This window comes from Phyllostomus hastatus, unplaced genomic scaffold, assembly GCF_019186645.2.
Source record: "Phyllostomus hastatus isolate PE091 unplaced genomic scaffold, TTU_PhHast_1.1 phas_contig_65, whole genome shotgun sequence".
NCBI lineage: Eukaryota > Metazoa > Chordata > Mammalia > Chiroptera > Phyllostomidae > Phyllostomus > Phyllostomus hastatus.
In genome coordinates this window covers 10132557-10157992 of record NW_025333932.1, presented here as the reverse complement: position 1 = coordinate 10157992, position 25436 = coordinate 10132557, and the positions used below count along the sequence as shown (strand labels likewise).

The following is a 25436-nucleotide window of genomic DNA, read 5'->3' as shown; positions in this document are numbered from 1 at the left end:
GATGTATATTTGCAATTTGTGTTTTGTTGAGAGAAGTCTGGAATAAATGGAAGAAAGGAAGAAAGAAAGAGAAATGGGAAAACGGGAAGGAATGAAGGAACGGATGCGCAGAATAACGAGGAAAGGAATTTTTTAAAGACTATACAGAAGAAATTGCAGGCCTGAGACAGAACCAAGGATCAGAAAAAATAGGGCTCAGGCCGGTGGGACGAGGGCGGGGCAGGGAGGGGCGGGGCTCTGAGGCGGGCTCCAGAAGTGGTAGCCACACCCCCGTGGGCGGGATGCGGGGCTGGACTTCCTGTCTCCGCTACTCCTTTGGGCAGAACCGAGCTGCGGCTTCTTCCTGCAGCCTGCGAGCCTGCTTTGGAGAGACCGAGGTGAGACCTGAGTTCCTGCGATCCCGCGTCAGTCCCTGCGGCCTAGGTGGTGGGCGGTCCTGCGGGCGGGTGGCTCCGTGCAGAGCTGGAGGCGGCACTTGGGGCCTGTGGTGTTGTTCTGAGTCACCGCGACGGGCGACCCCAGGATCTGTAGCCAAGATATGTAGCTGTTTCGCCCCCGAGACCTCACTGCACCCTTGTAGTAGCTTCTGTAGGACGAACTCCCTTTTTCATTTCACAGATTCCGAGGGAACTCAGGGACTGGATGCAGTCACCTAGGCACTGTGTAGAGCCCTTTGATCCGTAGTCGCACTTTGGGGACACACAAGTGACAGTGAGGGAGGTGCTTGACTCTCACCGCCAGGCATGCTGGGATCAGGACAAAAGTAGTTGGAAATGCTTCAGGACTTTGGGAAAGGGACAGTGGATCGAATGTGGCCCCTTCCATTAAGAAATGGGGGTGGGAAGGCTAAGGCAAGCACTTACGTGGCCGAAATGTAAGGAGGGTGTCCCTGAGTATCAGAGTCTGAGCAAGGAATATTCTTCAGACTTCGGAATCAGTTTCCCTGCTCAGGTGATTGAAATTATATATGCAGGCTACACCCCTCCTCTGGGCTCAGGATCTCTTATGTCCAGCTGCCTAATGGACACGTCCGTTTGGCTTCATGAAGGCCCCTGGTACTCCAGTAATTAAACTTGCTCACTGCACTTCCTACCAAAACCTCAGACTTCTTTCTGCCGTTCCTTGTTGTGGTAGATGTCACCTTTATATGTTCAGTTGCCAACATGGGAAATCTGGGCATCATTAAGCTCTCCCTGTACGTCATACCCCCAATCAAGTCTGTTACTGAGTGCCCCCAACTTTATCTTCTGAAGCAAATACTTCCTGACGCAAATACCCCCCCTCCCCCAGTCCCTACAGGTGGTGTTCTCTGCACTGCTGGGTTGTAAACCTGAATTCTCAAACTGATCTGCCCTCTCTCTGTCTCCCTTCCACCCTCCAGTCCATGCTCAGTGCCACCAGGAAGGTTCCTCCAGGCACTCACAACCAAGTCTTATCTCCCAGATGGGAGCAGAATGATCCCTGCTCTCCCTGGCAGCCTTTCCCTCCTGTTTCCCTTGATCTCTTAGTTGTCTCACTGAGGCCTTTCAGTCCCACTTCACTTCCAGGTGTGCTGCAGTTGTGTTAGTTAATGCCTGTTCATTTGTCCTTCAGATCTTGGTCTAGTCCAATCCTCAGGGAAACCTTATCTGAGATCCTAGAGCTGGCCAGAGCTCCCTGTTACATACTTCTTAGTGTACTTCTCCTTAGCCTTTGTCACATCAGTGATTTTGCATGTACTTTGATTGTTTTGATCAACATCTGAGTCCCCACTAGAGAGTCAGTATCAACTGTGAGGTAGTGCATAGCATACAATATTTAGCAAATAGTTTTGGATGATAAAAAATACTCTGACTTCTGGGGAGAATCTCTAGAAGAAAGGGCATATTTGCAGCTGGCAGGAAGAATGCTGGTTTGGTCATTGTCAGTGCTGTTAGGTGGAGAGAGTGGTGGCTGGAGCAAAGCTTTCTTCTGTTAAGCCTACAGGAGAGAAATGGGAGTAAATAAGAATGAAAACAAACAAAAAAAAGAGTTTGGAAGCAGCTTTTGAATTGCCCTAAGGAGTTACTTATGTAACTCAAAAAGTGGCTTCCTTTGTAAAGTTTTAAAATATTTATTTCAGGAAGAAAAAGCAGCTAGCAGAAGCAGGTCAGTGTGTCTGCCATTTGCCTTTTCCTATCTTGTGAGCAGCTGGGACAGGGACTCCTGACAAGTCAAAGTGAAGCTCTGTCAGCTATTTTCAGTTATAAAGGAGACATAATTTGGGTAGCTTTATAAATGATGCCACATTTCTGAGCCTGAGCTTCACTGTCTTAGGTATAGGGTTTAGAGTGTGGTCCTGCCAGTGGTGAATTATTTTAGTCTTCTATTCAACAGTCAGTGGAAAGCTGGTCAGCTCAGAACACCAAAATGTTTTGGGTTTTTTTTCTCTCTGAAACTCAGGGAAAGAAGTCTCATTTTTGCATTATTATTATTATTATTATTATTATTATTATTATTATTATTTTAGTCCTGAAATTTTCTTTCCAGAAATGCCGAGTGCCTCCTCCTTCTGGTATAAAAAGGTACACTTCTGATAAAATTTGGACTTCGTTCCTCTCATCTCCTCTGGCCAGGATCACTAGTGAAATTAATGTCATCTCTTTGAAGTGTCATTTCTGTATTTGGCTTATAAAGACATGTTATCCTGTATGCAGTTGGTTTGAGAAATCCCCCCAGCAAACCTGTACCAAAGGAAAAAATCAGTCTCTGAGCTCAACTGTGCTGCTGCTTCTCAAACAGAAACAAAACTGGCAGGAGGGGGCAGTAAATATTCCTTCTGTGTCTTCTGGGCCTTCATTGCCTTCAGCTCAAAATACTCTATACGCCCAAGTGACACATTTAGGGGAGACTTGTTCTGAACCACTTTAGGTGTCCCTGTCCTTGAAAATATTTCAGGGTCCTTTTTTTGTCATTCCCCAAGCCACTGTTGTTGTTTTAAATGTGATATGATTTGGGCACTTTGGGAGACACTTCATAGAGTATTTTTTTGTTATGAAAAATGTTTATACAATAGGAGTGATTTAGGTAGAAATGTTTTTTACTGGATCTACCAGTGAATCTTGAAAAAAAATTGGACTCTAGAATCAGGAAAGGGGTGAGAATCCCAAATGGAAGTATTTTGCTAATTGAGATTTTTTGTGAACTAACTTTTCTGTGATTAAGACTTTTAGAGATTTGTCACTGTTGTGTTCTGATATGTGTTAAATCTGTCTCGAAGATGGCTGATCCCTGGCAGGAATGCATGGAATATGCAGTAACTCTAGCAAGGCAAGCTGGAGAGGTATGAACTACTATCTGGTCACCCACTGCGGCAGTTGTGGGCAGCCTGTGGCTGCTGTGATAAAACATACCTGTGTTGATTTTCATTTTACTAAACACTGTAAATGGAGTGAATACTTCAATTTTATGCCATTAACTTTTTGTTATGACAGTTGTGAATTTAAAATGGGATATAAGATTCTATGCTTTTGCACATACAACATCATAACCATTAAAGGCTTACTTTATAAAACTTGTGCTAAGAAATTTTTAAGAATATTGTTTAAGACAGACTGAATATTTTCACCATTTGTCTAGCTCACTTTTTAGTTTGATTTAAAATTACTTATGCTTTTTCTAATTCATTAAAAAACTCTTTTTAGGTGGTTTGTGAAGCTCTAAAAAATGAAGTGAACGTTATGATTAAAAGTTCTCCAGCTGACTTGGTAACTGTGACTGACCAAAAAGTTGAAAAAATGCTTATCTCTTTCATAAAGGAAAAGTACCCATCACACAGGTATTTCTTATTTCAATATCAAATGATAAAAAGGAAACCTGGTTAGAGTCAATATATGAGACAGAAATTTTGATTGTAGACACAGAAATTGACTTGAGTTGACTTAACCTGAAAAGGAATATCTTTGGAGGTTGTGGGGTGGCTCTGAAGCCCTGAGAGCAGAGGTTGAGCAGGAACCAGGGAGGAAGGTCTTGGACCTACACACTCTACAGAAGCCATGGCTGCACGGATCACTGGTCAGCACACTCTTGATTCTGATGCCTTGTTAGCTCACAATTACAGATCCTGGCTAGGAGCACTGCTTGCTGAACTCAGGTTATTTCCCTAAGCCCAAGCAGTCGGGGAGCAGCCAAGAGGGGATATTGAGCATCTCTCATAGGAGAAAGAGTGTTTGGATGGTGGGAAGCAGATGTGACAAATGTCTGCCATAGGCATGATTTAGAAGTTCAGTTTTATTCTCTATATTGCAAACTTTTTTATATGGTAACTTTAGGGAATTTGAAAGAAACTGCTAAAGTCAGGTCTCTCTCACAGGCACAGGTAGAGCAGAAGTATTGTCATCACTTTTAAAGCTTCAGCATTGTCATTCTCTACTCCTTCCTGGTCATTTTAAAGCTCTAGCAAAAATAGCCATGGCTGGTATGGCTCAGTAGATTGAGCACCAGAATGCAAACCAAAGAGTCGCTGGTTCAATTCCCAGTCAGGAGACATGTGTGGGTTGTGGGCCAGGTCCCGAGTAGGGGGCACTTGAGAGACAACCACACATTGATGTTTCTCACCCTTTCTCCCTCCTTTCCCCTCTCTAAAAGTAAATTAAAAAAGAAAGCTCTAGCTAAATAAATATACTTCCTCTCAATAAACAGGTGTGTGGCTAAGAGGTGAAGATCATAATAATGATTGTTAGGACAGTTCAATTATTGAATAAAGGAAAAATATAAAAATAACAGTAGAAAAGGAAAAAAAACTTTGAAATCGGACACCATTTCTAGAATTTACCTAAGGTTTATTACATAGTGTGTTTTAGGAAACCAAGTAGATACAGTAATTTGGTGGTCTCTTTGCCTTGTTGACTTTTTTGATGTTCTCTGTTTGAGTTATCTATTGCTGCATAGCCAATTAGCCTAAACCTAGCAGCTCTAGAAAACAAACGTTTATTATCTCAGTGTTTTATAGGGTCAGGAATATGAGAGTAGCTTAGCCACAAGGTCTCATGAAGTTACAGGCAAATTGTGGTCTGGGCTGCAGCCCTCTCACACGTCCCCTGGGGCTGAAGGATCTGTTCCCTTAGGTGATTGTTGGTGCATTCACTTGCCTCTGGGTGGTCTGCTGACAGCTTCCCTCAGTTCCTCACCTTGTGGGCCTCTCCTCAGAGCAGCTCAGAACAGGGTGGCCAATGTCCCCCAGGGCGTGAATGGGAAAGGGAGTGGGGAAAGAGTAGAGAAGATGAACCACAGCTCCAGTTTGTGAATGAGTTTGTGCTTGAGATTGTGAATGAGGCTTCAGGGTTGCACACTGGCACTTCCGCTTTGTTCTGGTGCTTTGAAATGAGTCACGAAGTTCAAGTTCACACTCAAGGCCAAGAGCATTAAGCCCTACCTCTGGAAGAGAAGAGGATAAGAGAACTGGGGGCATATTTTTATTTATTCACTTATTTTGAAGATTTTATTTATTTTCAGAAAGGGAAAGGGAGGGAGAGACAGAGAAACATCAACATGTGGTTGCCTCTTGTGCGCCCCCGCTGGGCACCCACCCACAACACAGGCATGTGCCCTGACCTATGACCTTTTGGTTCACAGTCTGGCACTCAGTCCATTGAGCCAGACTAGCCAGGGCTAGGGGCATATTTTTAACACCATCACATTCCCTATTAAGTTCTTATCTACCACCAGCGCTCTGTTCATGCATTTGTGCACTTGCGTCTGTGCATCGTATGGTAGGGTTTTCAGTTCTACTTTTCCCATGACTTTGCTCTGGGGAAGGTAAAGCCTTCCCACACTCATCATTCGGAATGAAAAAGGAACAACAACAGAAAAGTGTGGTGTGTAGACTTTTGTTATGTTTTCTGGTAGACTCTGCAGCTAAGGAAATGTTAAGCTTGAAACTCATTGAAAGTGGTGTAAAGAGTCACTCTTTCTTTCAGTTTCATTGGTGAGGAATCTGTGGCCGCCGGGGAGAAAAGTGTCTTAACCAACAACCCTACATGGATCATTGACCCTATTGATGGAACAACTAACTTTGTACATAGGTATGTTTTAAAATTTTTAATGTTGTAATTACTGTGTATATATGAACTGAATTGACCTTTTGAGTGCTCCATTCACGAACATACTTTAAACAAATGTGTAATTTATAGAGTAAAAGGTGTTATGAGAATTTTCATCTGATGTGGTGATGGAATATTGCTCTTGTGGCTTGTGAGGTGCAGTGCCCTCACAAGCCACATCTTTCTTTTTGCACTGTGGGAGCCAGGTAAAAATATAAGCAATCACCATTGCTGCTTTGAGATCAGTTACAGAGTTCATGGGATTGATACTAGAGGTTCATTCCAGGAGAAAAAGCTTAAAAGGATCTTGAGTTTTAATAGCAAGACTTAGGCTTGGAATCTCGGTGCTTGTCTATAGGCTTTGTGACCTAGGGCAAGTTTCTTAATCTTTCTAAGCCTCAGTTGTTTTTTTTAGTTATCTATAAAATGACCATATTCATTGTACCTGCCTAGTAGAATTGTGGGGACTCAGTGAGTAGTGCATTTCTATAAGGACACAGTACAGTGCTGGCGCACAGTAAGTGTCTAAAAGAGAGCCTGTTGAAACTGCCAGTGAGGTTTAAAATGCCAGCCTCATTTGGTGGGCTTACACAGATGTTATATTTGAAATTGACATGTAGCTCTACATATCTTTAGTAATACAGAATTGATAAAGTCTCTAAAGCGAGGATCTAGACTCTGTATGTGAAGGATGTAAATGTGGAAGGATGCTCATGGGATATTGTAACAGAGAAAAGATTATAATGTAATATGTATAGTATGTTAAAATGAAAACTACTAAATATTTCTAAATATTTTTATTTTTAGTAGTTATATTTAACCTACTTTGTCTATTTTCTCTATCTTGATTGTCTTCTGAGTCAGAAATTACAACCTATGTCCTCAAACTGTCATGTGGCCGTGGCAATACCAGTGGCTAACAGTTTACCTTTCAGATGTAAAGCTCCAAGTTGTGTGTTTGAGTAGAGAAAAGTAACAATTTATTCTGTATAATTCATGCCTAAGTTTATAGGTCCATGCTGGGGGAGAAATGACCAAAGAGACTTTTTAACCAATTAAAAATCTCTTTTAAAATGTTTTATTTTTTGAAAAAAGATTTTTTTTACATTGTTACTATATTTGTGGTATTTGACACTCAAAAAATATAAAATGGTGTGCAGTATGAAGGGGCCTCCCACTTCTGTCCCATTTTTCAGGACCTATCTCTGAAGGTGAAAACTGTTTCAGGTTTCTTGTAACACCTCTTAGAGAGGCTTCCTGCATGCAAAAGTTTCCCATGTGTGGTCTGCCTGTACGGCTCCCCCACCTCCACCATTTACACAGAGGGCTGTATACTGTACCTACTGTTCTGGGGGAGGAGAGATGAGACTTTACATGAAAAATCATATTATGGAAGAAACATGTTTGTTGAAAATAAGTCCTATCCTGGTAAATTTGTATGTGTTTTTTTTAAAGATTTCCTTTTGTTGCTGTTTCAATCGGCTTTGTTGTCAATAAAAAGGTATGCTGTTTAAATTTATGGTTGGTAAAATACCTTGCTGTCATTTTCTGAGAAAAAGTAAATATATCTCCATAATAGTTTTGATTTGTCTCTATATTCAATTTATACAGCTGCATTATTCTGAAATAAGCTATAGCAGTATTAAAATTATGATGATACTTTTTCCAGTGAAGAAAAGTTAATGTTTTGTTGAGAAGCAGGAGTTATAAGGGAGAAATACACAGAAATAACTGAACTATACTCTGTATGTAATCACTGTTATATATGTGATAGAGTCTGGTGCATGACCACCATAGGTCATTAATGGCAGAGGTGAGGTTTGAGCTAGGAATGCTCTAGCAGTTGTCAGTGAAAGGCTAGGAAGAAGTGGTAGGGGCCAGGGCACACGTGGAAGATGCTGAGTGTTCAGTAGTCCAAATACTTGCTGTACGTAAATGCAGTAGAACAAAGTTTGTAACTATTGCATTCCCTTGCTATTTGGTTACTTGATTGATCAAACAATGAATGATGTTTACAATCATCTTAGGTACTTTAAGGAGTTTGTAATGTATTTGATCAGTGGGTACGTAAGAGAGTAAAGAAGTCTCTGAAAATGAAAGCATAAATTAGTGCAAATGAAATTAGCTGTGGGTTATGGTGATCAGTGAGAATGTGCAAAGGAGCTAAGTGAGTGTTTAGAATATGCTCAGTCTGGACTCTGTGTGTGGTCCCTGCCATTGAGCTCCCAATTAGTGCAAAAGTGAGATGTGTGAACAGATATGGTCATATGTGGTGGACTAGGAAAAACAAACCCCGAGAGCACGAAGAGATTGGAACCAATTCACCATGAGTAGTTAGGGGAGATTTTCTTAAAGAAGGGTCATATTAATCCCATTGTGTGGGTTGGGTTTGACAAATAAAGAAGAAAAGGAACGCATTTCAATCACAAAGAACAGCTTGGAGAAGAGCTTGATGGACAGACCTGTATGGGAATGGTGAGATGGTTGTCAGGAGCGAAGCCCTCAGTGGCAGGAACAGGGCAATGAGAGAAGTTGGTGGTGGTCCTGTTGTGAGATTGTGGTCTGTCTACACCACAACATTGAGATTTTGTTTTTAGGCAGTGGAAACCAGTAGAGGTTTTTAAGTGCAGAGTGACAGGTATATCCAGCCTTGTCACAATTATATTGGAGGGGCCAGTGATTCTGAACTGAGATGCTACAGTGAGAATTGCTGAGGAAATGCCAGAATCAGGAAATATTTTCAAGATAAAATTTGAAGGAGGAGAATGGAGGAGTGAGGTGTGACCAGGAGTAACCTCTTTGGTTGGGGTTTTTACAAGGTGAGGTTCTTACCTGTGATGATGGAGTTGATGAGCTACACTTCCAGGTGGTAGCTGATTTGTGGGCTAGAAAGAACCAACCTAGAGGACTACATATAGAGACTTAAAGGGCAGTGGAAAAATAAAAAATCCTGAAATGCACAACTTTTAAAAGTTAAGCAGATAAGAAGGTCCTAAAACAACTGACAACAAGATAGGTTAGTGAGTGAGGTAGGGGGACAGAGGGTCCTGTCAGGGACACAGAGCTACTGGATTAATAAATGTGGAAGAAGCCTTGGTGATGGTGGCAGTCTCCAGTTCTTCAGAGAAGGTACTTGGCCCATAAGAGTTCATTGGTGATCACTGGCAATCTTTCAGAAGCCAAATTGTAGTGGATCAAAGAAGAATGGGAGATGCAAAGTGTGGACTACTCTTTGGCGGTGAAGGGAAAAGAAATAACATTTTGAAGATTTTGTAAGGTAGGGAGAGTCTGCTGAGAAGGTACCAGAATCGATATTGCAGAGAGGAGGTATCAGTAGAATGCGGCTTTTCCAAGAAGTATGAGAGGGTAGGAATCATATTCATGAGGAAGGATTCACCCTGGAAAATAGGAAAGCTCTGTTCTCATCCAAGTGAGAGAGAGGAGGTCAAGGTGGGTGCTCCTAAACTTATAAATGGATGAGAGTCAGGTATTCAAGTCTAATGACTTTTTTTCTCTGATTAATCTAGAAATTAGTGTTTTAAGTATCCCACTGTGTAGCCATTTGAAAACATTATTTGTCAGTATACCAGATTTTCTTGTTACTTTCTTAGAATTAGTATTGATTTCACAATGAAAAATACCCAAGTTTGGTAAAGGAAAGTGGTTTTCCATCTGCAGATAGAATTTGGAGTTGTCTACAGTTGTGTGGAGGACAAGATGTACACAGGCAGGAGGGGAAAAGGTGCCTTCTGCAACGGTCAGAAACTACAGGTTTCACAGCAGGAAGGTAGGTTTATTCTCTCATTTTGGGTGTGATTGATATTATGTACCCATATTTTGTTGTTTTTGAATGTTAACTTACGGGATTTTCCAAGTGTTAGCTGATTCATAAATTGTGTTTATTTTCTCTTTGCTTTTTTTCCCCTGCTGGAGTTCGAAGGTGGTAGTGTTAGACTGGAAGCTGGTGGAGTTGAGTGAACCACCCTTGGGGCATCAGTGCCAAGGGTTGAGGACAGGGAGTTCCTGCCTATTATTTCAGTCACTGCATCCTGAATTCTTTGTAGAATTTCTCTGATTTGATGCCATTGAAACTACTTATTAGATAGTAAATCAGGGAAAAATGTGTTAAATTTGGGAAAATTAAAAATAATGCTTGTACGAGCTTGATGATGGACATTTTAAGTATTCTTTCTGTGTGATAGCTGATTGAGGTTTTGAGTCATCATCTTTCTTCCATAAACCATGCCCACCCAACATTTTTCAGTTTCTACATTAGACCCTTTTAAACAGAGCTGGTATTTAAAGATACTTGCAAAATAATCTAAATTCAGAATCCTCCTACACTATCATATTTTTTCTCCTTAAACAATTTAAGAGCAGATTTTTATATCCTTTTTTTTTTAAGATTTTATTTATTTATTTTTAGAGAGGGAAGGGAGGGAGAAAGAGAGAGAGAGAAACATCAATGTGCGGTTGCTGGGGGTCATGGCCTGCAACCCAGGCATGTACCCTGACTGGGAATGGAACCTGCGACACTTTGGTTCACAGCCCGCACTCAATCCACTGAGCTACGCCAGCCAGGGCTTATTTCTTTTCTTTTTTTTTTTTTTTTAAATATTTTATTTATTCATTTTTTAGAGAAGGAAGGGAGGGAGATAGAGAGAGAGAGAAACATCAATGTGCGGTTGCTGGGGTTTATGGCCTGCAACCCAGGAATGTACCCTGGCTGGGAATCGAACCTGGGACACTTTGGTTCCCAGCCCGCGCTCAATCCACTGAGCTACACCAGCCAGGGCTTCTTTTTTTAAAAAAATATTTTATTTATTCATTTTTAGAGCAGGGGAGGGAATGCGAAAGGGAGGAAGGGAAACATTGATGGGTTGCTTCTCACATGCCATTGGGGGCGTGGCCCACAATCCAGGTACATGCTCTTACTAGGAATCGAACCAGTGGCCTTTCAGTTTGCAGGATGATACCCAATCCATTGAACTGCACTGGTCAGGGCACATTCCCTTTTCATTGAACCCTAAGACCCCAAAGATTGGAGTATCCATCCTGATTTTCAATATATTAACATGTGAAAAAATATGCATCTCATCTCAGAATTGAAGGGCTGTGTCCTATAAACAACTTTCCCTTTTTATAATTATTCTTTTGCTTTCCATAATATTTAATAAAATCATATGATTATTAGAAATTCGGCCATGATAGCCATGTTCAGAACAAGCTGTGAACATACTCCCCACCTGGTGGAGGGTGGTGTGTAGGGTCTGCTAGCCTGTGACCAAGTGTTGAGCTGTCATGAATTCAGACAGTCTCAAAGAGGGAATGGAAAGCTTTGATAATCTGTGAAATTAGTAAACAGAGGGCAGATAAGATAGCTTCCATTTCTAACTTGTTTTATTTCAAATTTATATGTAAATTATTTATTGAATTTAATTCCTAAATTCCATGTTTTAAATATTTAAGGTATTTGCTAATTTCCCACTGAAGGTATTCTGTATGCAGGCAAATTAGTTATATTCTGCATATATTGGGGATGTTGTAAAAAGTTAGACTCTTTCATAAAATAACACTGAGAAATAATAAATGTGTCAGTATTTTAATATTTAAAGGCTTAGAAGTAAATAAATTTGATACAATGAGGAAGAGAGGTAAGATTGTCCTGTTTTATTCTGAATTACAAGTGTCAATTTCTTTCTTTCTTTTTTATTTTTACCAGAATTCTTGTCATTAAACTCTAGTGATTATTGGAAACATTTTCTTTTAGATATTACCAAGTCACTCTTGGTCACAGAGTTGGGCTCTTGCAGAACACCAGAGACTGTAAGAACTGTTCTTTCTAACATGGAAAAGCTTCTTTGCATCCCTATTCATGGGTAAGCTCTGTTCATTCCCCTCAAGAGTTCCAGGTAATTTAATACATTAAGGAATAATTTTCTTTTAGAAGTGAAAGTTTTTATTAATTGACATGGGAGCAGTACTATAATTCTAATTTTCTAATGTATTTGAAAATAATTTCAAATTTAACAAAATTTACAGAAATAAAATAATATAAAAAATAGTATATCCTGTGCCCATTTTTACCTATTGATAATATTTTACCCCATTTGTTCGTACTTTTATTATTCCCGCTGTGTGTGTGTGTGTGTGTGTGTGTGTGTGTGTGTACATGCATACCTTTTACTTCCCTGAACTAACTTAGGGTAAATTACTTACACCATAGTTCTTAATCCCTAAGTACTTTAGTTTGTTACTTGTTAAGATCAGGGATATTCTCTTCCACATGCACAGTGCACTACTGAGTTTATAAACTTGTTCTCTAATCTACCATCCAAGTTCATTTTGGTCAATTGATTTAATAATGTCCTTTGTAGCATTTTCCAAAAAAGCTTGGATCTCCAAGGCAAGATCCAGGCTCCAGCCATTTAGCCATCCTATCTCTTTAGCCACCTTTACTTTGTATGTTTTTTTTTTTAAGATTTCATTTATTTATTTTTAGAAAGTGGGAAGGGAAGGAGAAAGAGGGGGAGAAAAACATCAATGTGCAAAACATTGATCGGTTGCCTCTTGCACACCCCAAATGGGGGGCCTGGCCCGCAACCCAGGCATGTGCCCTTGACTGAGAATTGAACTAGCAACCTTTCGGCTTGTGGGAAAATGCCCAACCTACTGAGCCACACCAGTCAGGGCACTTTGAATATTGTTTTTGAGAAATCTGATGCCAATCCAATTTTTTTGGCTTTTAAATTATTTTATGATTTAATGGAACCTCTGAGAATTTGTTTTTCTTTCAATCTTTGATGTCTGGTTGTCTTACAAGTATATAGTTTGGAATTGCTCATTCTCAGATAGTTTTTCTCCTTCAACATGTAGATTCATCTCTTTTGTTTTCAAGTTTTCTTAAATTATAGTTTTAAATATTAGTTCAAGCCTGTTTTCATTTTCTGCTACAGAGACACCAGTAGGCAAGTTCATTCTCTTCTGTGTCTTCCATTTTAGCCATTTTCTCTCTGACTCTTTTGACTTGTTTTTTTTTTTTTTTCTTTTCCTCATGGGCCTTTATTAAGTTTTTACTTGTACCAGTTCTCATTAGGGCCTCTCTTGAAATGTAGTCTTCATTTCTGATGTCATTTTTTCTTTTGTGCCCCACTTTCTTTGCTTAGTTCAATAATCTCATTTTATTTCTTCCTGTTTCCCCCCCCCTCTCTTTCTGTTTAGTTTTTGTATTTCTGATTTAACATACCCTCCTCCCCACCCATATTCACACCTATTTGTTTGGGGATATTTAATTGAGATTGGGTTGATTTCAGTTTCAGAGTTCTTCAATTTTATTGTTGATTTTTCAGGGGGAGACTTTATCAGCCAAAAACCCCAAAGCATTTATTAACAATGTCCAGGGTTTTGTAGTAGTTTTATGTAGATTTGGCTTCCTGTTTTACATTTCTGTTTATTATGTGATCAAGTTCCTGGTTTCAGATTTTCTCATTTTGTCCATTCTGCCCTGATGTACATTTTCTTTTATGAATATCTGTTGGCATGTCTTGTTTCTTTTTCATTTCTGCAAGGTTCTTAATTTCTCTCTCTTAGTTCTTACTTTTTCTTCACTTCTTTGTTTCCAGCAGGTACCACCTCTTTTACCGAGGTATAATTGATATATAGCATTATGTTAGTCTCAGGTGTACCATGTAATGATTCGATATTTGTATATATTGCAAAATAATCACCCAAATAAGTCTAGTTAACATCCATCATTACACAGTTACAAAATACTTTTCTTGTGATAAGAACTTTTTAAGATTTACTCAACTTTTAAGTATGCAGCATAATATTGTTAACTATAGTCGCCATGCTGTATATCACATCCCCAGGATTTATTTATTTTATAACTGGAAATTTGTACCTTTGACTTCCTTCACAATTTTACCTATCCTCCACCCCTGCCTCTGGCAACCACCCATCCATTCTCTGTTTCTGTGAGCTTGGTGAGGTTTTTTTGGTTTCCCGTATACACACATAGGGGTAATAGCCTCTCCAGTCTGACCTGGTTCTCCTGGAGAGGCATAGCATCCCTGCTCTGCCACATCAGTCGCTGTGTTTCCCAGCCCCTTTGTTGCTATAGCCAGGCCGTGAAGTACGAGATATTGGTCTGTGTCCACTCTCCCACTTTCTCTTTCATAGGTTGGTTTGTGCATTCCCTCTGCATCTGTTGCTCCCTTCTGCTGTCCCCAGCTCTCTGTACCCACAGGCTGGCAGTGCTTTGTTAGAATCCTCTTCCTTGTTTTCCCTCTATCAGAAGTGGTTTGAGAATTAGTGTTTTCTGATTCTTAGACTCACTGAAGGAATGGGTCTTACGGGTTTTATTTGTCCTCTTTGATTTCTTTAAATTATAATTTTTATTTTTTGTCCTCACTCAAGGACATGATTATTGGTTTTAGAGAGAGGGAAAGGGAGGGAGATAAAGAGGGAGAGAAACATAGACGTGAGAGAGAAACATTGATTGGTTGCCTCTCTTATGTACCCCTATCCAGGAGAAACACACAACCTAGGTATGTGCCTTGATTGGAAATTGAACCCATGACCTTTCAGTTTACCAGATGATGCTCTAACCAACTGAGCCACCTGGTCAGGGTTTTATTTATTTTTATTTGGGAGAAGGTAGTAAAGCTTTTAGCATTATAGTGACACTATTATTCTCCAGACTCAGAGTTGTTCTATAAGTTTGCTTGAAACTTTTGTAATCAAAGAAATTAAAAACCAGTAGTAAACACTTATATATATATATTTATCCTTAAATTTTCAAGAAAGCTAGAGGTTGGAGGTCATTAACTTTAATATAGTTAATGGCTACATTAAATAGCATTTCTCTGACATTTACTATAGTCGTTTGCTTGAAAAATAATAATAAAGCTGTTGAATAACTGCAGATTTTTGTGATTTTAATTTACTATCAGTTGTATTTTTCTGAAAAATATCACCACCGAGTTATAAGACTCTTTGATCTGATTAAAAAACATCTAATAATCCAGCCTTATTTGTAGGTGAGTTGACCAAAGTTCAGGGAGGTAAAGTGCCCAGAAATACACAGCTGGATGGAGATATAGCTGGGACCTGGCTTCTGGGCCATTCCTCTTTTTCCAATATTAAGTTTTTCTCTGAGGAGTCAGTACAATCAGTGTATACTGTGGCCTCTAATTCTAGGCTTTGAAACTGTGATCTATGCAGTAAGGAGAAAAGTGAAAGAGTGGCTGTCAGGTAGCTATGGAACCTCCCCAAAGGAGGTCCAGAAGAAGGTTCCAGGAGCCTGAGCCAGGGTGCCAACTGAAGCAGGACTTAGCGGTGGGTAATGGAACACTTATGCTGAGCATGAAAGAGCTGCCAGTGCTTCATACCTTTAACCTTTCATTGTTCCATTGCCAGAAGTAAAACAGAAACAGTGGCCTTTTATTTCTGGGATTTTCTCAAAAGTATAACCAGGAAAGTATTACCAAGGGGAAGTACAGATGTACTGATTTCTTTCTATGAACTTCCACACTCAGCTCATTCTCCAGTTTTTCAATGTAAACTGAGAAGCATTAATTATAACAAAAAAAATCAAGAGAGTCATAATTTTTTAATGAATGCCTTAAAATAAGTAGAAAGTCTAATAGTTTCCTAGTTAGGAAAGGACATTTATAAGGCAAAGTAGATCATTATTGGTCCATTTCCTTTAAGTTTTGGGGACTTGGCTTAGGTGAAATGTACTGTGTCTGTTTTCTTATGTAATATTTTCTGGTATCATGGTTTAGGGAATAATTTTCACCAGAACCATAGTTTCCTGTCTACTGAGGCCCTTTTATTGGGTTGGCCAAAACATTTGTTTTTTTCTATGCGTTGGCTCTAGTAGTGCTTAGTTGTCTGTAACGTTATTCAAAGCAATTTTGTTAGATTGTACTATGACAGCTGTCATATCAGCCTGCATTTAAAAAAAAAATCAAAATTGGTGAATTTTGTATAGCCATTTTAATACTGAAGATGGAAGAAGATATACAACATTTTCAACATACTATGCTTTATTATTTCAAGAAAGGTAAAAACACAACTGAAACACAAAAAAGGATTTGTGCAGTGTATGGAGAAGGTGCTATGACTGATGGAATGTGTCAAAAGTGGTTTGTGAAGTTTCATGCTGGATATTTCTAGCTGAACGGTGTTCCATGATTGGGTAGAGACCAGTTGAAGTTGATAGCAGTCCAATTGAGACATTAATTGAGAACAATCAATGTTATACCACGCAGGAGCTAGCCAACATACTAAAAATATCCAGTTCAATACATTTATTGGTGAAAATGAATATATGTCTTATTTTACTGAAAAAAATATTCAGGCTTTTCGGTTAACCCAGTGTATGTTAGGCACTCTGCTAGGTGCTTTACATAATTTATAATCATTACAACAGTGAACCAAGGCAGATAATATCTCCATTTTGATGACAAAAAGCTACAATTTGAAGGATAAAGGTTTTTTTCCCAATTACAGTTTTTAAGCAGCTGAACAGGGAGCAAACTCAAATCTTGGTGATACAAAAGTAGTTCCTTTTACTGGGTTTTGACAAATATGATTATACACACACATGCATGCTGAGATAGTAGAATTTAGTTTTTTCTTTCAGCTTTTCCTTCCTGAAAATATCATTGTCTTAATGTTTATCTTATAAAATCACTTTGTGAGAATTAATTTTGTAATATAGTGTACCATGATTATTAGATTTTATGTATTTTCATTTTATTTTAAAATTAGATATGACCTTTTTTTATGTGCATCCTCTAGATGGGTTCCGATTATCTCGGTCAGCACTTAAAATGAACTGACATTAAGGAGGAATACTTATTTGAAAGAATTCTTTTCTCCAATCTTGTTTTTAAATGCTATTTTTTAGGATCCGAGGCGTCGGAACGGCAGCTGTCAATATGTGTCTTGTGGCCAGTGGAGCTGCCGATGCATATTATGAAATGGGTATTCACTGCTGGGACATGGCGGGAGCTGGCATCATTGTCACCGAAGCTGGTGGGGTACTGATGGATGTGACAGGTAGCGTGATGTGGTAGTGAAGCATTTCTTCTCTCTTCTGTTAGACTTTCCTCCACGTGTAGCTCTTGTCTTTCAATGTTTGAATATGCGTTATGCTCTTAAAGACAAAACAAGATGTGATTTTCTGCAAAATCAAAATAAACATTATAGGGTACAGACAAAGGTAAGATGCTAAGGGCAGTGTGGGATTCCTAATGACAAATAATTAAGCCTTTTCAAATGTGAGTAGCAGGAGCTCTGAACAGGTTGTAGAAAAAGTCTAGAAGGTCTGTGAACCTAAAAATTGTGTCAAGAACTCTGAGTAGTGACCATGTGATAGCTGATGACCGATCTCTGCTCTGTCACTTTCTGCCCCAGGCGTGCAGAGGTTAAATGCTTCAAACTGGTGGTGCCATTTTTAAAAGTCAGGAGAACCTGGGTTAAAAATTCACCAATGTCTGGAAAAGGGTGACAAAGAACTCAGGAATTGGGAGGAGAGAGGTATGAAAACACATTGCCCAGATTTCCTGTCTACAGATTCCTAAACATTATGGAGGTCATCAGAGTAATAAAAGTGCACAAAGAGAAAACAGAAAAATGGCATTTTTCAAACTGGTATGATTGAGACTCACTCCTAACTGGTTTTTAAAAAAAGATGCCTAGAATGTTGCCAAAGCTTAAAAATTATGGTTATGTGAAAGAGTAGCTTTTTGAAAGGATAACTGACATGTTATGGTTGACCATAGTGTCTATTGGCTGTTCGAATTCTATAAGAATAGTTTTAATACAGAATGTAACTATTGTCCATATTTGGTTGATTTCAGGTGGACCGTTTGACTTGATGTCACGGAGAATAATTGCTGCAAGCAGTAAAACCTTAGCAGAGAGAATAGCCAGAGAAATTCAGGTAGTGCCTTTTCAAAGAGACGATGAAGATTGATTCTAACAACATGCTCAGCCATGGTTGCTGCCGCTCCCCAGATTTGCTACCACACTGATGGTGTCACAAAATTTATGACATCATTTCAGTCCTATAATCTGATTGGTTTAAATTGTTTTTGATGTCCAGATTTAAACTAAATTGCTACTTGTTCCATATTTTATTAGAACTAGATATGAAAGAATAGGTGAAATGTTTGTTTCATTGTTTTAAAATTCTGTGTGTAAGAATGTACTTTGGGAAAAACACACTGGCAGGTGATGAGATGGGTATCGCATCCACTGTAGTCAATGAGCAATTTAGAGTTTCTGAGTCTGTGAGCTTCTGAAATTTTGACTTACTGTTTATGTACATAAACATTCAAGGCTCATTCTTAATTAAACATTCTGGAATTTTTTTTCCAGAAACAAATTCTCTTTAGATTCAGAAGACTTATTTCAGTGAAGTTTTTAAAAGTATGATGAGTACTTCCTTGACCTGGGTTTCTTCTCAGAGAACTTTGTTTTATGTATCAGTGAACAGATAGCACTGAGCACAGTACCTGCCAGATGGTCAGCATTGAAACCATGGGTATTTTGAAGGTAGCAATTCCAAGTTACAACAGATACACAAAGTAAAGAGCTCACTATTCTGTATTTTTACTTCAGGTTTTGAAGTAAATGTTATTTAGACATCCTTTTTGTATGTCACATTACCATTTCTTTTTAACATTTGATTCCATACCATTTCATTACCATACTGCCAGGTGGCGTTCATTGGGCATTTCTACAGTGAGTGTGTTTTCCAGGACACTGCGCTTCAGTGTTTATGTGGATTCCTTTACAGTCACTGTGTTCAGTGATTGGTTGAGCACAGGAAACCTAGAACTTGACAGATACATGAAAGTGATAATACTGAACTGTTTGTTTCTTCTCAAACTCCTTGTTTTATATCTTTGTCATCAGTTTCTATTCAGCCTCTAAATATTCATCACTAGTCTTTGGCTTATCAAACTCAAAAGGAGAATTTTTCTGGTTTATAGATACCTTTAAAGATTAATTTATTGTCCTTGGCATGTGAACAGATTATTAGGTTTTGTTGTCGGCTTATGTGAGCCTTGTATTTGAGGAAACGTAAGTGCTTCTATAAAGTTTTTAAGGAAGGGGTTATCTTACTATTGTGTACTTCTAATACATGAAATGTATATGATATTAAGATTTCAGTATTACAGTTATGCATTTGGGTCAGTGGTCATGTGTACTAAAACATCTCATACTATATTCTAAGACAGGTTGTTTTTGTGATAAATATATTTTAGTTAAGACAATCATGAATAACATTTTAAATAAAAAGTATAATTGAAATTTTCATTAAGATTTATAGTTTAAATTACTTTTTTGTTTATTCTTTTTATTAACTTATAAAATATTTTCTTTGATAAAAAGTGTCATTAAACATTTAGCAATTATTGAGCACAATACCAGGCATTATGCTAAGCACTTGACACCCGTGATCATATTTAATTCCCACGGTATCCCCAGGAGAGGTTATTATCCTCATTTTATGAGGCACATAGATGTTATTTAATTAGCCCACTTTCCCTGCTTAAGGTAACAAATAACGGTGAAACTCCCATAGAGAGAGAGACAGCTGGAATCCATGGTCTTAACCCACCACACAGTGGTCCTCACCTTGGCTGCATAGGAGAGCCACCTGAGACTTTTGAACATCCATTGATTGTGTCCCACCATAAGGCATCTAATTTCTGCAGTCTGCAGTGTGGCCTGGCCATCTGTACTTTTTATAAGGTGTTCCAGGTGATTCTGTGGGTAGCTAGGTTTGAGAACCATTTGCTTACACTATACTACTTCCCAGAAGCACCTGATTTCTTACAAATGCCCTACTCACCCATCCACCCCTTTTCCCAGCAATACAGACCTCAGGGGGTTTCACCATATATTTTGGTGTCTTAAAATCGAAATGTGATTTTGAGTCTTTTGCCAATGAACCTGATTTGAAAACTATTGTACTGACCTATTTTTATTTCCACAAGTGACCACTAGATGGCAAACTACACATGGGAATCATCTTAGGAATTTCATCTCAGAACGTTATTTTTCCTTCAAATAACCTCATTAGTCAGTATTCTAGTTTAAGGATCTAGTATTAAAACCAGGGTAGTTTTCTCATAAATCAAATTAATCTGGATTGTGGGTCAACTCGTGTTCCCTCTAGCAGAACCATAGACACCCTTTGTACACTGTGGCCTAGACTTCAGTCATTTCCAGCTTTGGCTTTAAAAAGGGGTTTATTAATCATAAACAAATAAAGTATTTTGTCTTTTGTATTTATGACAAAAATATTGTCATAAACATACTTGAGAACACCTTTCTACCAATAGATTCCATATCCCTGTCCAAATAATCCACCCATTCTTAATATTTACTGATGTCCTGCATACCTTTCTCAGGGATCTGGTTGCATCTCCAGCCCTGTAAGGCAGGAGTGTGTAGATAGTATTATACACCTGATTTTCCTTTTTCTTGGAAACTAGTTGCTGTGATAATGGAGGTATGGTGGTGATAAATGTGAGGGGGAAAAAATGAGAGACGTATATGAATGCAGTCATTGATTTAGGATCTCACCACCAGCAAAGTACCTTCATTTCCAGGTGGCAGCAGTTGGTCCAGTGCCTTCAAGCTGGCATACCTGGGGCAGCCACGACAGGGCTCATCTGTGCAGCTGCTTGGGCTACTCCATGAAGCAATGGATTTCACTCTGTCTTTCACTCTCTTAGGTTTTCAAGTGCTAAATAATTCATATCCCTTATCTGAACTTACACATGATGAAAGATATGCTCGGAGATGATTGGAGAGATTTAAGGGTTCCAATAATCTTTCTTAATGCAAATAAATGATCACAGCCCAGCTTAAGGGCTCCCCAGCTATAGTGAGTTAGTCTAAATTACTTAATGTAGATTACAAGGGTTCTTAATCTATAGCTTTAACAAGGATTATAATTATAAACATGCAAGATGTGGCTCTCTCCTCATCTCTCAACATTTTCACACCAGTCCCACATACAGCATGCAGAGGTCAGGCTGGATTTCTTTCAGTTTTAGCAACATACCTCCTGTCTCAGGAATGGATATTCACAACAAGCTGGGTGGTTTTTTTGTTTGTTTCTTTGTTTATTTTGTAATATTCTCTCCCAACTTCCATTTTGAAGCCCATCCCAACCCACATTTAACCTGCCTTCATGTTTAATTTCTACCTACATATTAGGTTTTAGCTTACATGTAACATCTTCCAAGAAGCTTTCCCTGGCCACCAGAGATAGCTTTGTTGCCTCCCTTGAGTGTTCTGTATGTTCTCACTCAGACTACTTACCACATTACATTAGAATCACTTCTTGTCTGCACATACCATAGAGGCAATCTACCTATTCCTGTATTCTCATCAAATACAAAGTCCTCTACAGAAAGTTAATGGACAGGTGAGGGATGTCTCAGTACCTAATAGCCGTACCCTCTTATGCCTTTTTCTACCTGGCTTGAGAGCAGTTACTTTATGCACACTGGCAAATAAGAAATTGTCTAAAAGCAGCCCAGATTTTCTCTTTCCTAGGAAAACAAGACTATCTCATCTAGTCCTTGATTTATTTAAAAATAAAACATGAGGGAAGTACCCTCAAAGTATTTCAGATTCACTTCAGCTTCAAAGTGACAAGATGTGAGATGTGAACAATATAGTAAAAGTTAAGTCTCTTTTGCTACAAAATTGAAATGAAAGAAACATTACACGATCACACAAAGTTCACTTGTATTGAGAACTCCACATTAACAACTTTAGATAACTTGTGTCCACTGAAAACAGGCCTTCTTCACAAAGATCAATGTCCATAAAAAGGATGTACTCCCTTCTAATCCTCTCCCCCTACTTCCTCCCTAAAAGTCCTATATGATCTTAACACCAAATATAACTGTTCTTTTTTAATATAGTTTATTGATTATGCTATTACAGTTGTCCCATTTTCCCCCTTCACTCCCCTCAACCCTGTCCACCCCTTCCCACCCACATTCCCCCCTTTAGTTCGTGTCATAAGTTCTTTAGCTTCTACATTTCCCACAGTATTCCTGTCCTCCCCCTGTCTTTTCTACCTATTGTCCATGCTACTTATTCTCTATATCTTTTCCCCCCTCTCCTCCTCCCACTTCCCTGTTGCTAACCCTCCATGTGATCTCCATTTCTGTGGTTCTGCTCCCGTTCTATTTGTTTGCTTAGTTTGCTTTTGTTTTAGGTATTGTTGTTACTAACTGTGAGTTTGATGTCTTTTTTTAGTGTTCATATTTTTTATCTTTTTCTTAGATAAGTCCCTTTAACATTTCATATAATAAGGGCTTGGTGATGATGAACTCCTTTAACTTGGCCTTATCTGAGAAGCACTTTATCTGTCCTTCCATTCTAAATGAAAGCTTTGCTGGATAGAGCAATCTTGGATGTAGGTCCTTGCCTTTCATGACTTTGAATACTTCTTTCCAGCCCCTTCTTGCCTGCAAGGTCTCTTTTGAGAAATCAGCTGACATTCTGATGGGAACTCCTTTGTAGATAACTGTCTCCTTATCTCTTGCTGCTTCTAGGATTCTCTCCTTCATTTTTATCTTGGGTAATGTAATTATGATGTGCCTTGGCATGTTCCTCCTTGGGTCCAACCTCTTTGGGACTCTCTGAGCTTCCTGGACTTCCTGGAAGTCTATTTCCCTTGCCAGATTGAGGAAGTTCTCCTTTATTATTTGTTCAAATAACTTTTCCACTTGTTGTTTTTCTTCTTCCCCTTTTGGTACCCTTATAATTCAGATGTTGGAACGTTTCAAGATGTCCTGGAGGTCCCTAGCCTCTCCTCATTTTTTTGAATTCTTGTTTCTTCATTCTTTTGTTTGGTTGTTCATTTCCTCCTTCTGGTCCCTTCCATTGATTTGAACCCCAGTTTTCTTTTCATCACTATTGGTTTCCTGTGCATTTTTCTTCATTTCTCTTATTGTGCTCTGCATTTGTTCATCTAATTTGTGACCAAAATCAACCAATTCTGTGAGCATCCTGATCACCAGTGCTTTGAACTGTGCATCTGATAGGTTGGCTATTTCTCAGTCGCTTAAAAAACTGGCTCTGGGGCTTTTAACTCTGTTTGAGCCATCTTTTAAATTTAATTTTATTTTTTTACACCTGTTATGTATGAGGGGTGGAGCCTTAGGTGTTCACCAGGGTGGGGCACCTCAGTCGCTGGGTTGTGACGTTGTATGTGGGGGCAGGGTCCGAGAGGAACTAATGGTGCCCGCTTCGCTCTCTCTAGGATTTCAGTCCCCTTTGCCAGTTCCCAAAAGCAGATTGGGCCCTTCTGGTGCTGGCTCCCGGGCAGGTGGGCTTGTGTACTTTCTCAGACTTTGTGGGTTTCCCCAAGGAGCCTCCTGTGAGGCTGAGAGAATCTCCTGGCCTCAACTCCCACAGGTGTTTTCAGTCGGGGCCTTTAGGCTTTGTTTCCCGGTGCTGGGTCACTGGGTTGCCCGGTCTGTGTTGCTGCCCGTTTTCACTTAGTTTGTCTGTGCATGAATGCGCGCAGGGTCTGCTACCGGTCTGTCAGCTGTCCCTGCACTTCTGGGGTTCACCAACTGCCATCTGAGCCCTGTGCACTTGTGTCCGCTAGCCATTGATTTTTCCTGCCGGTACCCCTCGACCCCTCTCCAAAGGCCTTTGACTCCACCCCTCCTTACCAGTCTGGATGTATGGGAGTCAGACTTCCGTTTGGTTCATTTCTCTCTGTTCCGGTTGTTTTTTGTTTGTACATTCTTGTTGTCCTTAGTTTTGGTTGTGCGAGGAGGCACAGTGCGACCACCTATGCCTCCATCTTGGCCAGAAGTCCAAAAATAACTGTTCTTGTTCTGAGAACTTGGTTTCTTTTATCTGAGGGAATCAAGGGGAATGTGATAAAATTCTAAATTCCAGGATCTAACCCCTGATCTACAGAATTTGAAATTCTGTTGGTGGGCCTGAGTGAGGCTAGTTTTATAAGCTCTTCAGGTGGTTCAAGTGCACAAAAGTTTGGGAATTTCTCTTAGAATGAGAATTATATAGTTGACTAGGTTTCTCTTCACTGGAAACTTGGCCACTGGAAAGCTTAGGGGGCAAATTTATGGTTTTCAGGGAACAGGTGTATAGATCATTGTGTTATACTCTCAAATTCCTTTCCTGACTTCTGTCATTTCATTTTTGGTTTGTATTTTTCCCACCTTCCTTTTACTTTAAATTCTTGTCATATTACATATCCAAATAAGCCATTTAACATATTTTTTGGAACATGACAAGAAACAAGTAGGTAGCCAGACAAGTATGTAAATAGTTACAACACTCAGCCTCCGTAGAGAAAAAAAATTTCTTGGCGAATGGTGCAGAGTCAGCACACTTGGCTGACATGGAGAAAGCCATGTGTGGATGCATTTGTGCGCACATGCTCACTCATGCTGGAGGGAGAGGAGGTCATGCAAGCATCCAATATTTGTGTTTATCAGTTAATGATTTTTAAAATTTTTCTATCAAAAAGCAACCCTGGATGGGTAGCTCAGTTGGTTAGAGCATCATCCTAGTGGGTTTGATCTTTGGTCAGGGCACATTCAAGAAGTAACCAATAAATGCATAAATAAGTGAATAAGTGAAACAACAAATCTCTTTCTCTCCTTCCTCTCTCAAAAAAAAAAAATAAATAAAATAGCAACTTTTTTTCCTGTTGTCCTTCATTAGACTCATGGTATATGCATCAGCTGGATGACTCGAATTTGAACCAGTGATGTGGATGTTTGAGGGTACTTCACCTTCCCACTGTTGTTGTGCGCTTTTGTGCTTGGTCCTAAACCTTTCCACCTTAATCCCTGCTTTGCCTTCCTTCACTTGCTAGCTAATCCCCACTAAGGCATTAATTTATGGGCACTTTAGAGAGTGATTCTCAGAATCACCAGGAGTAAAGGGGACCCATAGATTGTTTTTGCTAAGTTTCAATGAGGGGTCATAGCCAACATGCCTGTGAATGGTTGAGTCTGGGAAGTCTATTGCCCGGGAAACTGTCTGCTCTGTGTCCATGTACCTGCCTGGGAGAACCAGACTTCCTCTCTCGTTTCACTCTCCTTAGTCATTCCCAGGAGGAAGCTACAACCAGACCACAGTTTGAGCCATTGGGTGACACGTCCTAACATCAGCTCCAACTTACAAATAGATGTGAGGCTGGGAGGCTTCACCACCTCTGTGGGGCTTTCACTTTGGGAATATCTACTTGTCACATGCCCTATCTTTTCTCAAACAGAAGCCATGGCTAGATGTCACTACCCCAAGATCAGCTTTATAATAATTGGGTAACAGTTGGGT

At 39.5% G+C, this 25436-nt stretch overlaps 1 protein-coding gene across 3 annotated transcripts; it reads left to right on the top strand.

Annotated features, from left to right (window-relative positions):
- The first annotated feature begins 263 nt into the window (after window positions 1-263).
- On the top strand, window positions 264-19397 carry IMPA1 (inositol monophosphatase 1). Of its 3 annotated transcripts, none has more exons than XM_045849512.1 (9): window positions 264-377; window positions 3239-3301; window positions 3663-3796; window positions 5937-6041; window positions 7515-7560; window positions 9738-9846; window positions 11830-11938; window positions 16978-17129; window positions 17933-19397. In XM_045849512.1, the coding sequence occupies exons 1-9, from the start codon at window positions 282-284 to the stop codon at window positions 18046-18048; spliced, it is 930 nt and encodes a 309-aa protein (XP_045705468.1). In that variant the 5' UTR covers window positions 264-281; the 3' UTR covers window positions 18049-19397. The 3 variants fall into 3 exon arrangements, with proteins under 3 accessions (XP_045705468.1, XP_045705470.1, XP_045705469.1); XM_045849514.1 differs by lacking the exon at window positions 264-377 and adding an exon at window positions 2109-2127; XM_045849513.1 differs by lacking the exon at window positions 264-377 and adding an exon at window positions 2523-2543.
- Window positions 19398-25436: the final 6039 nt, after the last annotated feature.